The sequence below is a fragment of the Anolis carolinensis genome, unplaced genomic scaffold (genome assembly GCF_035594765.1).
Source record: "Anolis carolinensis isolate JA03-04 unplaced genomic scaffold, rAnoCar3.1.pri scaffold_7, whole genome shotgun sequence".
In the NCBI taxonomy this organism is placed as follows: Eukaryota; Metazoa; Chordata; class Lepidosauria; order Squamata; family Dactyloidae; genus Anolis; species Anolis carolinensis.
The window spans coordinates 32,903,386-32,918,385 of record NW_026943818.1 but is presented as its reverse complement, the minus strand read 5'-3'; the positions used below and the strand labels follow the sequence as shown (position 1 = coordinate 32,918,385).

The following is a 15,000-nucleotide window of genomic DNA, read 5'->3' as shown; positions in this document are numbered from 1 at the left end:
GTCTGAGAGAGGTCTGCTTCCCCGTGACATCTGATGTGTGCCAATGGGTGGTGTTATTATTATTATTATTATTATTATTATTATTAATAATAATAATAATAATAATAGTTATTCTGGGACCCTAAGCTGGGTCTGAGAGAGGTCTGCTTCCCCGTGACATCTGATGTGTGCCAATGGGTGGTGTTATTATTATTATTATTATTATTATTATTAATAATAATAATAATAGTTATTCTGGGACCCTAAGCTGGGTCTGAGAGAGGTCTGCTTACCCGTGACATCTGATGTGTGCCAATGGGTGGTGTTATTATTATTATTATTATTATTATTATTATTATTAATAATAATAATAATAGTTATTCTGGGACCCTAAGCTGGGTCTGAGAGAGGTCTGCTTCCCCGTGACATCTGATGTGTGCCAATAGGTGTTAATAATAACATTAATAACAATAGAAATGAAGGTCCGTTCCCCCCAAACCCCTCCAGGATTCGAACCCATGGATTCCGCCCGCGAAAGCCTTCGACCACACGGAAGAAAAAGCATTTGGACTTCTTAACGATTTGGGATTTTTAATGGGAGCGAAAAGTCCCTGGTGTAACAAAAGGGTGGAGAAAAAAACAGAGAGAACGGAGGAGATGTCTTCAGCCGGTGGGGGGCGGTGGGGGGATGCTCCCGGGCCCCTCGGTGGGGAGCGGGGGCCTCAGCATGGGGGGCATGGAGCTGGGCGGGGGGACCCCCGGGGCCGGGGGCAGTTGTGGGGGTCCGGGGGGCAAGGGGACGGGCCCGGCGGGGGGCGGCATGGGGGGCAGGGCCAGGCCGGCGGGGGGAGGGGGCGGCGGGGGCGGGGGCAGGGACTCCGGGAGTGGCGGGCGGGGGGGCAGGCCGTTCATGAGCGGCGGGGGCGGCGGGCGCTTCACGGTGGCCGGTCCGGCGGGGAGGCTTTGGGGCGCGGGGGGCTTCTCCATCTTGAAATGGAACTGGAGGAAGAACTGGGAGCGGACAGACAGAGAGAGAGAGAGAGAGACAGAAAAAGAGAGAGACAGACAACGGGGTGGGTTATTAGCTCAGAGAGAGACGGGCGTCCGGACTGGCAAAGAGGACGGGCGCAGAAACGTTTCCGCAAAACGGCACGGCTATTGCGGGTTCACTGATCGGCTTAAGAGCGTGTCTGCACTGCTTAAGGAATGTGGTTTGACGCCTCTTGGACTGGGCTTGCATTTATGGTAATAATAATAATAATAATATGAGCTGCCTCGAGTCCCCATGCGGAGAAATAAAATTTCCATAATAATAATAATAATAATAATAATAATAATAATAATAATATGAGCTGCCTCGAGTCCCCATGCGGAGAAATAAAATTTCCATAATAATAATAATAATAATATGAGCTGCCTCAAGTCCCCATGGGGAGAAATAAAATTTCCATAATAATAATAATAATAATAATAATATAAGCTGCCTCGAGTCCCCATGCGGAGAAATAAAATTTCCATAATAATAATAATAATAATATGAGCTGCCTCAAGTCCCCATGGGGAGAAATAAAATTTCCATAATAATAATAGTAGTAGTAATAATAATAATGTTATTATGAGCTGTTTTGAGTCCCCATGGGGAGAAATAAAATTTCCATCATCGTAATAATAATAAAGTTATTATGAGCTGCCTTAAGTCCCCATGGAGAGAAATATAATTTCCATAATGATAATAATAATATTAATGTTATTATGAGCTGCCTCGAGTCCCCATGGGAAGAAATAAAATTTCCAAAATAATAATAATAATAATAATAATAATAATGTTATGATGAGCTGTTTTGAGTCCCCATGGGGAGAAATAAAATTTCCATAATAATAATAATAATAATAATAATAATAATAATAATAATAATGTTATTATGAGCTGCCTCGAGTCCCCATGGGGAGAAATAAAATTTCCATAATAATAATAATAATAATAATAATAATAATAATAATAATAAGCTGTTTTGAGTCCCCATGGGGAGAAATAAAATTTCCATAATAATAATAATAATAATAATAATAATAAAAATAAAATAATAGTAATAATAATAATGATGATGCTATAAGCTGTCTTGAGTCCCCAGGGGGAGAAAAAATCCATAATAATAATAATAATAATAATAATAATAATAATAATAAAGTTATTATGAGCTGCCTTGAGTCCACATGGGAAGAAATAAAATTTCCATAATTATTATTATTATGAGCTGTTTTGAGTCCCCATGGGGAGAAATAAAATTTCAATAATAATAATAATAACACTAGTAATAATAATAATAATGATGATGATATAAGCTGTCTTGAGTCCCTAGGGGGGAGAAATAAAATTTCCATAATAATAATAATAATAATAATAATAATAATAATAATAATAATAATGATGTTATGAGCTGTTTTGAGTCCCCATGGGGAGAAATAAAATTTCCATAATAATAATAATAATAATAATAATAATAATAATGTTATTATGAGCCGCCTCAAGTCCCCATGGGGATAAATAAAATTTCCATAATAATAATAATAATATAATAGTTATAATAATAATAATGATGTTATAAGCTGTCTTAAGTCCCCAGGGGGAGAAAAAATCCATAATAATAATAATAATGTTATTATGAGCTGCCTTGAGTCCCCATGGGGAGAAATAAAATTTCCATAATAATAATAATAGTAATAATAATAATAACAATGTTATGTTTAATTTCAAAAGCTACTTTGACAGTCCCATACTGTGATAATAAATCCTCCCACTCCCTAATTTCAAATACAAGTTGCCTTATTATTATTATTTTAATTCACCCCATAATGGCTTACCTGTTTGGTTTCTCGGTTCCAGTGGGTCCAGAACTTCCCCTCGGCCTTGTCAATCTCCCGGCTGGGGACCTGAGCGAGGAGAAGATAATATAATATATTACTATTATTGACACAACTATATTGTATGACACAGAAAACAAGATAAGATATGCTGGATTTCCAGCATAATATATTATTATTATTATTGACACAACAACATTGTACGACACAGCAAGCAAGATAAGATATGCTGGATTTCCAGCATAATATATTATTATTATTATTGACACAACAACATTGTACGACACAGCAAGCAAGATAAGATATGCTGGATTTCCAGCATAATATATTATTATTATTATTGACACAACAACATTGTACGACACAGCAAGCAAGATAAGATATGCTGGATTTCCAGCATAATATATTATTATTATTATTGACACAACAACATTGTACGACACAGCAAACAAGATAAGATATGCTGGATTTCCAGCATAATATATTATTATTATTATTGACACAACAACATTGTACGACACAGCAAGCAAGATAAGATATGCTGGATTTCCAGTATAATATATTATTATTATTATTATTATTATTATTATTATTATTATTATTATTATTATTATTGACACAACAATAATGTGCTGGATTTTCAGCATAATATATTATTATTATTATTATTGACACAACAACATTGTATGACACAGCAAACAAGATAAGATATGCTGGATTTCCAGCATAATATATTATTATTATTATTGACAAAACAACATTGTACGACACAGCAAACAAGATAAGATATGCTGGATTTCCAGCATAATATATTATTATTATTATTGACACAACAACATTGTATGACACAGCAAGCAAGATAAGATATGCTGGATTTCCAGCATAATAATAATAATAATAATAATAATAATAATAATAATAATAATATATTATGCTGGAAATCCAGCATATCTTATCTTGTTTGCTGTGTCATACAATGTTGTTGTGTCAATAATAATAATAATAATAATAATAATAATAATAATAATAATATATTATTATTATTATTATTATTATTATTATTATTATTGACACAACAATAATGTGCTGGATTTCCAGCATAATATATTATTATTATTATTGACACAACAACATTGTACGACACAGCAAGCAAGATAAGATATGCTGGATTTCCAGCATAATATATTATTATCATTATTATTATTATTATTATTATTATTATTGACACAACAACATTGTATGACACAGCAAACAAGATAAGATGTGCTGGATTTCCAGCATAATATATTATTATTATTATTGACACAACAACATTGTACGACACAGCAAGCAAGATAAGATATGCTGGATTTCCAGCATAATATATTATTATCATTATTATTATTATTATTATTATTATTATTGTCACCTTGAAAGCGATGGTCTCGTAGGGCTCGGCGGCCATGAGGAGGTACTGCCAGCGCCGGTCGGGGGGCTCGATGCGCTGCTCGTAGGCCGACATGAACCGGTGCCTCGGCATGATGCTCTCCGCAATTTCCGGGTAATCAATCTGGAAAAAAGGGCGGAAAACGGTGACACAGAGCGGGAAAAGGGCCAGTGGGATTCCTGGGACAAACATGTATTTAAATGTATAGATATAAAAATAAATTTTATATATATATATATATATATATATATATATATATATGAGATGGTCCTTTTATAATAATAATAATAATAATAATAATAATAATAATAATAATAATAATATATAAATAAAATCTCCCGGATGGGACTCAGGGCGGTTTACAGTCATAAAAGCAAACACAAACATTACATAACAACATAATACACATTATAAAACAAAGTAAAATAATACAATTATAACAATAAATCACACTTACATGACCAGATCAAGGGGACAGGAACCACAAAACCAATATATTAAAATGTATCATTTTAGGCTAGGGAAATCTTGTGCAATATATTCAGGCCCAGAAATTTTATGTCATCATTTCATGTTTTAAGCTGGCTATTATTGTTATTTACTGGTTTTAATGTGTTTTATCCAGTCGAAGATGTTGTAGTTATTTTACTTTGTGTATTATATGTTCTTGGGCCTGGCCCTGTGTTAGCCGCCCCGAGTCCTTGTGGGGAGATGGAGGCGGGACAGAAAAATAAAGTTATTATTATTATATAAACAATTATATATATACATATATATATATATATATACACACACACACACACACACACACACACATACACTATGTATAAATATCATATAATATAATATAATATATATTATATTACATAATATATATAATACTACGTATAAATATTACATAAAAATATTAAATCATATATTATATTACATAATATATATACTATATAAATATATAAAATATTATATAATATATATTTCATAATATATATAAATATTATATATAAATATATAAAAATAGTATTATATATATATATATATACTACATATTATATATTATATAAATAATATATAAATAAAATATTACATATATACAGTAGAGTCTCACTTATCCAAGCTAAATGGGCCGGCAGAATGTTGGATAAGTGAATATGTTGGATAATAAGGAGAGATTAAGGAGAAGCCTATTAAACATCAAGTTAGGTTATGATTTTACAAATGAAGCACCAAAACATCATGTTAGACAAAAAATTGGACAGAAAAAGTAGTTCAATATGCAGTAATGCTATGTAGTGATTACTGTATTTATGAATTTAGCACCAAAATATCATGATGTATTGAAAACATTGACTACAAAAATGCATTGGATAATCCAGAATGTTGGATAAGTGAGCGTTGAATAAGCGAGACTCTACTGTATGTGTGTGTGTATGTATGTGTGTGTGTGTGTGTGTGTGTGTGTGTGTATGTGTGTATATATATATATATATATATATATATATATATATATATATATATACATATTTGTGTGTGTGTTGGTATAGGTCATTAATAATAATAATACAATTATTACCCACGTATATATACATATATTTATATATAAATAATGTATATATATACACACATATTATATACAATTACATATATAAAATAATATTATATATTTCCATATATTATATATATGCATACTATAATAAATAATAATAATAATAATAAAACTTTATTTATATACCGCCCTATCTCCCGGATGGGACTCAGGGTGGTTTACAGTCATAAAAGCAACACAAACATTACATAACAACATAATACACATTATTAAACAAAGTAAAATAATACAATTATAACAATAAATCACACTTACATGACCAGATCAAGGGGCGGGAACCATAAAGGGAAATCTAATGCAATATATTCAGGCTCAGAAGTCGGCGGTAGTCCAATATAATTACTCAAAAACCTACTATATCTATATCTATATCATACACACACACACACACATATATGTTGGTATAGGTCATTAATAATAATACATTTATTACCTATCTATCTATCTATAAAATATTATATATAGGTACTAGCTGTGCCCGGCCACGCGTTGCTGTGGCAAAGTGGTGGTGGTATTGGTTAAAAATTGTTGTGTAATTTTTATTTGACGTTATTTGCATTTTTTATTAATTTTATTGTAAGTTATATTTGTATTTATTATATTTTATTATTTTCTTGTATTAGTTTTAGTTATTTTCTGTTATTATAGTATTTTATTGTATTAATTTTAGTGTTTTTTATTATTTTTTATTGGGTTGCTAGGAGACCAAGTTGGAGGAGCTTAGCCTTCTAACTGGCAGCAATTGGATAAAAGCAATTATTCCTCTCTCTCTAATTAGGGCTTTATTTTTCTTTTCTTTTTGTTGTATCAACCTAGAGGCGTGGATGATGGGTTGTGTTGTCAAATTTCGAGGTTGGGGGGCCTGTAGTTTTGTTGTTTTGTGGGTTGCCGTGATGCCATCACTCTTCTATATATATAAAAGAGTGATGGCATCATGGCAGCGGACAAAACAACAAAAGTAAACACTCCACAACCTCGAAAATTGACAGCACAACCCCTCATCCATGCCTCTAGGTTGATACAACAAAAAGAAAAGAAAAATAAATTCCTAATTAGAGGGAGAGGAATAATAGTTTTTATCCAATTGCTGCCAGTTAGAAGGCTAAGCTCCGCTCACTTGGTCTCCTAGCAACCCACTCAGCCCAGGGGACCCTTGACCTTAACTACCACCAATTCCTCAATACTTTATTTCCCATACCACCATACTTCACCACAGCAACACGTGGCCGGGCACAGCTAGTTTATATATATAGATATACCTATTTATTTGTGTGTCTATGTATATGTGTGTGTGTGTGTGTGTGTGTGTGTGTGTGTGTGTGTGTGTGTGTGTGTGTGTATATATATATATATATATATATATATATATATATATATATATATATGTGTGTGTATGTATGTTGGTATAGGTCACTAATAATAATAACACATTTATTACCTGCCTCTCCTTGCGGCAAAGGCAGGACTGTAGAAAAAGGCAAGATTTGGGAGTCTTACCTGGAAAAGCAGGCTTTGCTGCCCCATCTCTGGATCTCTCTGTTTGGTCACTGAGGGGGAAGAAGAGAGGACAGAAGCATTGTGTTAAATGCCGAGGGGTACAAGCAAGTGGCCTTCTGAGCTTCATACAAATGCATCTAAATGCCAAAGACAGCTTCCCTGATTCCCCAAATTTAAAAATTAAAAGCGGTCCCACCTTTGTAACCCGGCCGCCCGATCTTCACAAACTTCTTGACTTCCACCTTCACTTTTTCGGGGGCAGGCTGGGCCGGGGCTTCCTTGGCCTCTTTGGCAGCTCGCCGGGCTCTGGAAATAGGAAAGAACAGCTTTGAAGAGCCTATATCCCAATCTATTATTATTATTATTATTATTATTATTATTATTATTATTATTATTATTATCATCAACACAACAACGTTGTATGGCACAGCAAACAAGATAGATATGCTGGATTTCGTTTCGCAAAACCACAAGTCGAACACTTCCCAAGTGTCTAGGACTGTGTTGTTGTTGTTGTTGTTGTTGTTGTTGTTGTATGACACAGCAAACAAGATAGACATGCTGGATTTCGTATCACAACATCACAAGTCGAACACTTCCCAAGTGTCTAGGACTGTGTGATGTATTTTCTGATGATGTCTGCAGATCCCAGTAGGGTGGCCTTTTGCAGTTGGCAGATGGTGATTTTGTCAATGTCTATTGTTTCCAAATGCCAGCTGAGATCTTTTGGCACGGCACCCAGTGTGCCCATCACCACCGGGACCCCCTGCACTGGTTTCTGCCAGAGTCTTTGAAGTTCAATCTTGAGGTCCTGATAGCGGCTGAGTTTTTCCTGTTGTTTTTCACCTGGGATGGCGACATCAATGATCCAAACCTTGTTCTTTTCCACAACTGTGATGTCTGGTGTGTTGTGTTCCAGAACTTTGTCAGTCTGGATTCGGAAGTCACACAGTATCTTTGCATGCTCATTTTCCAATACTTTTGCAGGTTTGTGATCCCACCAGTTATTATTATTATTATTATTACTACTACTACTACTACAACTATTTATACCCCTCTTTATCTCTCCCAAAGGAGACGCAAAGCGGCTTAACTTAAAAAGATAATAATAATAAAACTATAATATACAGTACAGTCTCACTTATCCAACACTCACTTATCCAACGTTCTGGATTATCCAACGCATTTTTGTAGTCAATGTTTTCAATATAACGTGATATTTTTGTGCTAATTTTGTAAATACAGTAATTACAACATAACATTACTGCGTACTGAACTACTTTTTCTGTCAAATTTGTTGTGTAACATGATGTTTTGGTGCTTAATTTGTAAAATCATAACCTATTTTGATGTTTAATAGGCTTTTTCTTAATCTCTCCTTATTATCCAACATATTCGCTTATCCAACGTTCTGCCGGCCCGTTTATGTTGGATAAGTGAGACTCTACTGTAATATAATATTAAACACATGGGAAGTGTTCAACTTATGATTCTGTGATACGAAATCCGGCATATATATCTCATTTGCTGTGTCATACTATGTCTTTGTGTCAATAATAATAATAATAATAATAATAATAAAAGTTCTGGAACACAACACACCAGACATCACAGTTGTGGAAAAGAACAAGGTTTGGATCATGGATGTTGCCATCCCAGGTGACAGTCGCATAGATGAAAAACAACAGGAAAAACTCAGCCGCTATCACGACCTCAAGATGGAACTTCAAAGACTCTGGCAGAAACCAGTACAGGTGGTCCCGGTGGTGATGGGCACACTGGGTGCTGTGCCAAAAGATCTCAGCCGGCATTTGGAAACAATAGACATTGACAAAATCACCATCTGCCAACTGCAAAAGGCCACCCTGCTGGGATCTGCGCGCATCATCCGAAAATACATCACACAGTCCTAGACACTTGGGAAGTGTTCGACTTGTGGTTTTGCGAAACGAAATCCAGCATATCTATCTTGTTTGCTGTGCCATACAACGTCGTTGTGTTGATAATAATAATAATATGAAATCCAGGATATATATCTCGTTTGCTGTATCAATACTCTGTCTTTGTGTCAATAATAATCTCTATATATATAAATGCAATGCACGTTTGTAGGACTGAGGAAACAACAAAACCACTGAACCAAATAACACCAAATTTGGCCACAAAAGACATAGTCATCCAACCTATGCCTTTCAAACAAAAAAACCTGGAAAAAACATGGGTTAATCTATATATATAAAAATGTAATTTATGTTTGTAGGACTGAGTAAACACCAAAACCACTGAACCAAATCTGTGATACGAAATCCGGCATATATATCTCATTTGCTGTGTCATACTATGTCTTTGTGTCAATAATAATAATAATAATAATAATAATAATAATATATAATAATTTTATTCTTGTACCCCGCCTCCATCTCCCCTAAGGGACTGAGGGCGGCTTACATAAGAAAAACATTGGCATAAAATTCACTATATACAAACATCCAAAGATTAAAAAAGAATGAAACATACCCAGCAATTTTAAAAATCATAGTTAAAAACCATTCAAAACATAGAGTTGCAAAGGGAACCCAGAGGTCATCTAGTCCAGCCCCTATCCATCTATCCAAATCAATAAATCTATGTAAATTTATTTAATGTTTATGTGTTTTTGAATTTGTTGGATCCCATTTCAAGCCATCAGGAGTAGGCCGGTAACAAATAAAATGTATTATAATTATTATATTGTCATCATCATCATCATCATTATTATTATTATTATTATTATTATTATTATTATTATTATTATTATATTTATTATTATTGGGTCTCATGTCCAAATACCAAGTCAAAAATCAAGCCATCAGGAAAGGCCGGTAACAAATAAAATGTATTATTATTATTATTTTATTATGACACAGCAAACAAGATAGATATGCTGGATTTCGTATCACAAAATCAGAAGTCGAACACTTCTCCTTATTATTATTATTACAGTAGAGTCTCACTTATCCAATCTAAACGGGCCGGCAGAAGCTTGGATAAGCAAATATCTTGGATAATAAGGAGGGATTAAGGAAAAGCCTATTAAACATCAAATTAGGTTATGATTTTACAAATTAAGCACCAAAACATCATGTTATACAACAAATTTGATAGAAAACTTAGTTCAATACGCAGTAATGTTATGTTGTAATTACTGTATTTACCAATTTAGCACCAAAATATCACGATATATTGAAAACATTGACTACAAAAATGGCTTGGATTATCCAGAGGCTTGGATAAGCGAGGCTTGGATAAGTGAGACTCTACTGTATTATTATTATACTATTATTATTATATGTATTATTATTACTATTATTAATATTATTATTGGGTCACATGTCCAAATACCATGTCAAACATCTAGATCAGGGGTCCCCAAACTAAGGTCCGGGGGCCAGATGCGGCCCTCCAAGGTCATTTACCTGGCCCCCGCCCTCAGTTTTATAATATAATATTTTTATATCAGTTTTAATAATATAATATATTGTATATACATATAATATTGATAATAATATTATGTTATATAATATAATATAATACTAATAATAATACCATATAATAATATTAATTATATGTTATATATTACATAGAATATTACAGTATCATGGTATAGTTCAATATAGTAATATATCATGCTAATATTGTGCTATGCTAATATTATAATATATTGTATGTACATACAGCTGCTCTGAGTCCCCTTCAGGGTGAGAAGGGTGGGATATAAATGTAGTAAATAAATGCAGTAAATGAATAATTAATTTTAAACTTCAGCTCAGTCAAAGTCTAAAATGACTTGAAGGCACACAACAACAACAATCCTAATTAACTTGACTATCTCATTGGCCAGTAGCAGGCCCACACTTTCCATTGAAATCCTGATAGGATTATGTAGGTTAAAATTGTTTTCATTTTTAAATATTGTATTATTATTTCATTGTTGTTGTTGTTGCTGCTGTTTTGCACTACAAATAAGACGTGTAGTATGCATAGGAATTTGTTCGTATTTTTTTTTTCAAATGATAGTTTGGCCCCTCAACCATCTGAAGGATTGTGGACCGGCCCTCTGCTTCAAAAGTTTGAGGACCCCTGATCTAGATCATAATAATAATAATAATAATAATAATAATAATAATAATAATAATAATAATATATTCCCCTTTCGTATTTTATTTATTGGTAGAAATATTCTACCCTTCCTGTTTAAAGTCTGTTTTTAAACCGGTGTTGGGAGAGATTTGGAGAATCTTTTGCTTCCAAACACAAGGAGCTTCCAAAACAAGGGGGCTTTCAAAACCCTGGGAGGGAATGGGAGCGCGGCCAAAAACTCTCCGGGCGCGAAGCGGAGGCTGCCTGTTATCAACTGGAGCTTGTTGCCGCCAAATGCCGCGAAACTGATACTTCCTAGACGGTGCCAAGGCCACGTTCGGCCAGAAAGAAGGCACAGTGACCTCCTTGTAAACCACAGGCCTTTTTTCCCCCAAATTCTTGGCTCCCAACCAAAGCCAGACCATAACAAAGAAACAGCAAAGAGGTGTAAACTACTTACAGGTTGGTCTGATGCTTCTTCCCCTGAGTGTGTGCCAAGTAGCTTCCCTGTAGGGTGAGAAAAAGTAGAATAAAGTAATATTTATATATTATTATTATTATTATTATTATTATTATTATTATTATTATTATTATATTAATAGTAATAATACATTTTGTTGGGCTTGTCCCAGTGTAAGCCACCCCGAGACCTTTGGGAGATGGAGCAGGGTATAATAAAGTTTATTATTATTATTATTATTTTATTATGACACAGCAAACAAGATAGACATGCTGGATTTCATATCAGAAAATCACAAGTCGAACACTTCTCAAGTGTCTAGGACTGTGTAATGTATTTTCAGATTATTATTATTATTATTATTTATGTGTCTCTCCTAATGGCTCAAGGCAGCAACAGTCAAAACATATCAACAAATAAAATACATACAATAAAAACACTTCCCCTTAAAAACATTAGAGAATAAGGATAACAGAATAATATTAATAATAATAACAATAATAAAAAAAAATTATTTGTTACATGCATCTAACTGTTCAAGGCGGAATACAGCAGTCAAAACATATCAACAATTAAAATACATACAATAAAAACACTTCCCCATAGAAACATTCGAGAAGATGGAGAACAAAATAATAATAATAATGATAATGATAATAATAATAAATTTTATTTGTTATGTGCATCTAACTGCACAAAGTGTATAAGTCAAAACATATCAACAAATAAATGCATATAATAAAAATACTTCCCCATAGAAACATTAGAGAAGATGGAGAACAAAATAATAATAATAATGATAATGATAATTATAATAATAATAATAATAATAAGTTTTATTTGTTACATGCATCTAATGGATCAAGGCGGAGTACAACAGCCAAAACATATCAACAAATAAATGCATATAATAAAAATACTTCCCCATAGAAACATTAGAGAAGGAGAAAATAATAATAATAACAATAATAATAAATTTTATTTGTTACGTGCATCTAACTGCTCAAGGCGGAGAACAACAGTCAAAACATATCAACACATAAAATTCATACAATAAAAACACTTCCCCATAGAAACATTAGAGAAGAAGAAAATAATAATAATAATAACAATAATAATAAATTTTATTTGTTACGTGCATCTAACTGCTCAAGGCGGAGAACAACAGTCAAAACATATCAACACATAAAATTCATACAATAAAAACACTTCCCCATAGAAACATTAGAGAAGAAGAAAATAATAATAATAACAATAATAATAAATTTTATTTGTTACGTGCATCTAACTGCTCAAGGCGGAGAACAACAGTCAAAACATATCAACACATAAAATTCATACAATAAAAACACTTCCCCATAGAAACATTAGAGAAGAAGAAAATAATAATAATAACAATAATAATAAATTTTATTTGTTACGTGCATCTAACTGCTCAAGGCGGAGAACAACAGTCAAAACATATCAACACATAAAATTCATACAATAAAAACACTTCCCCATAGAAACATTAGAGAAGGAAAATCAAATAATAGTAACAATTCTAGGTTTTAAACTACGGAATATATAGTAATAATAGTATTAATAATACTATTCTCACCTCATTGTTGTGCAGCGTCAGGCAAAGCTTGCATTCATAAGAGCCCAAGTGGTTTTTCATAAAATAGGGATCCTGGAGAAAAAAATAGATATTGACATATATTAAGTCAACACTTCTGTCATCAAGTAGCGGCTGTCAAAAATCTAGCCCTTTGGGTCTGTTGGTCTCCCCAACTAGGAAATATAGAGCTAACTTTTGAATTTTCAGCACCAAAGTTTTTAAAAAACCAAACCCAGGCGCCTACCTTGTTGATATCGATGGTTTCCAAGGCCAGCTGCCTCAGTCGCTCCCTGCGGTCTCGGTTGCTCTCCGAAGCAGAGGCGACCCCGCCGCTGCCGGTTTTCCCTCCGGGTCGGTGCTGGAAATCCATCGCGGAAGGCTTTGGGTTTCAAAACTATCTAGTAAAAAAAAGGCTGAGGAATCAAAGAGAGAGAAAAGAGACGCAATTATATTACATTGTTAGCATAGCACAATGTCAGCATTATATATTATTACTAGCTGTGCCCGGCCACGCGTTGCTGTGACATTGTCTGGTGGTGTTGGTGAGAAATTGTTGAGTTAGTGGTGGTATTGAATGTCTGTTGTATGGTTATCTTTATGTTGAGTATGCTTTTGGTTGTTTGTGTACTGTGAAAGGGGTGAGGGTAGAGGGGGGTCTATGTCCCTGTGTAGTATTGTATAGTATTTATACGTTGTCCATGTGTTGTGAATGCTTGGATTGTGTCCTGCTGTATAGTATTTATACGTTGTCCATGTGTTGTGAATGCTTGGATTGTGTCCTGCTGTATAGTATTTATACGTTGTCCATGTGTTGTGAATGCTTGGATTGTGTCCTGCTGCATAGTAGAAAGGGTTGGGCTGGATGGCCCTTAGGGGTCTCTCCAAACTTTTGGATTCTATGCTTCTATTATTATTATTATTATTATCATCATCATCATCATCATTATCATTATTATTATTATCATCTTCTTCATCATTATTATGTAGATGCTGGATGACTATCTGTCAGGATAATATAAGATTATAAATGGGTAATATAGCTGTGTGGAAGGGCCTTATTATATTGCCATATAATCCAGTGCAAATTAGATAATCTGTGGAAGAGTGAGGCCTAACTGTGCCTGTCCCCTGGGCTGAGTAGGTTGCTAGGAGACCAAGTGGGCGGAACTTAGCCTTGTAACTGGCAGCAATTGGATAAAAACAATTATTCCTGTCTCTCTAATTAGGACTTTATTTTTCTTTTCTTTTTGTTGTATCAACCTAGAGCCGTGGATGATGGGTTGTGTTGTCAAATTTCGAGGTTGGGGGGGCTGTAGTTTTGTTGTTTTGTCCGCTGCCCTGATGCCATCACGCTTTTATATATATAGATACTGTACTATACCACTGTGCTGCAATATTATTAGTAACATTACATGTAATATACAATATACAATTATAATAGTGCATTATAATTA

The 15,000-nt window shown here is 33.8% G+C and overlaps 2 protein-coding genes across 2 annotated transcripts in view; both read right to left on the bottom strand.

Moving 5' to 3' along the window:
* The window catches only part of amh (anti-Mullerian hormone), a 15,219-nt gene extending 14,814 nt beyond the window's left edge, over positions 1-405 (bottom strand). The window contains exon 1 of the mRNA XM_062960097.1: positions 1-405. This exon is cut by the window's left edge and continues 5,331 nt beyond it. The gene's annotated coding sequence lies outside the window, so the exon portion shown is untranslated.
* A 145-nt stretch (positions 406-550) lies between these two features.
* Positions 551-15,000, bottom strand: part of sf3a2 (splicing factor 3a subunit 2) — an 18,187-nt gene continuing 3,737 nt past the window's right edge. Inside the window, exons 2-9 of the mRNA XM_062960101.1 lie at positions 13,791-13,959; positions 13,547-13,618; positions 11,947-11,993; positions 7,564-7,673; positions 7,368-7,417; positions 4,250-4,390; positions 2,842-2,910; positions 551-990 (exon numbers count right to left, since the gene is read on the bottom strand). Of these exons, the coding sequence (XP_062816171.1) occupies positions 643-990; positions 2,842-2,910; positions 4,250-4,390; positions 7,368-7,417; positions 7,564-7,673; positions 11,947-11,993; positions 13,547-13,618; positions 13,791-13,916 (963 nt within the window). The 5' untranslated portion in view covers positions 13,917-13,959 and the 3' untranslated portion in view covers positions 551-642. The remainder of the gene's footprint in view (positions 991-2,841; positions 2,911-4,249; positions 4,391-7,367; positions 7,418-7,563; positions 7,674-11,946; positions 11,994-13,546; positions 13,619-13,790; positions 13,960-15,000) is intronic.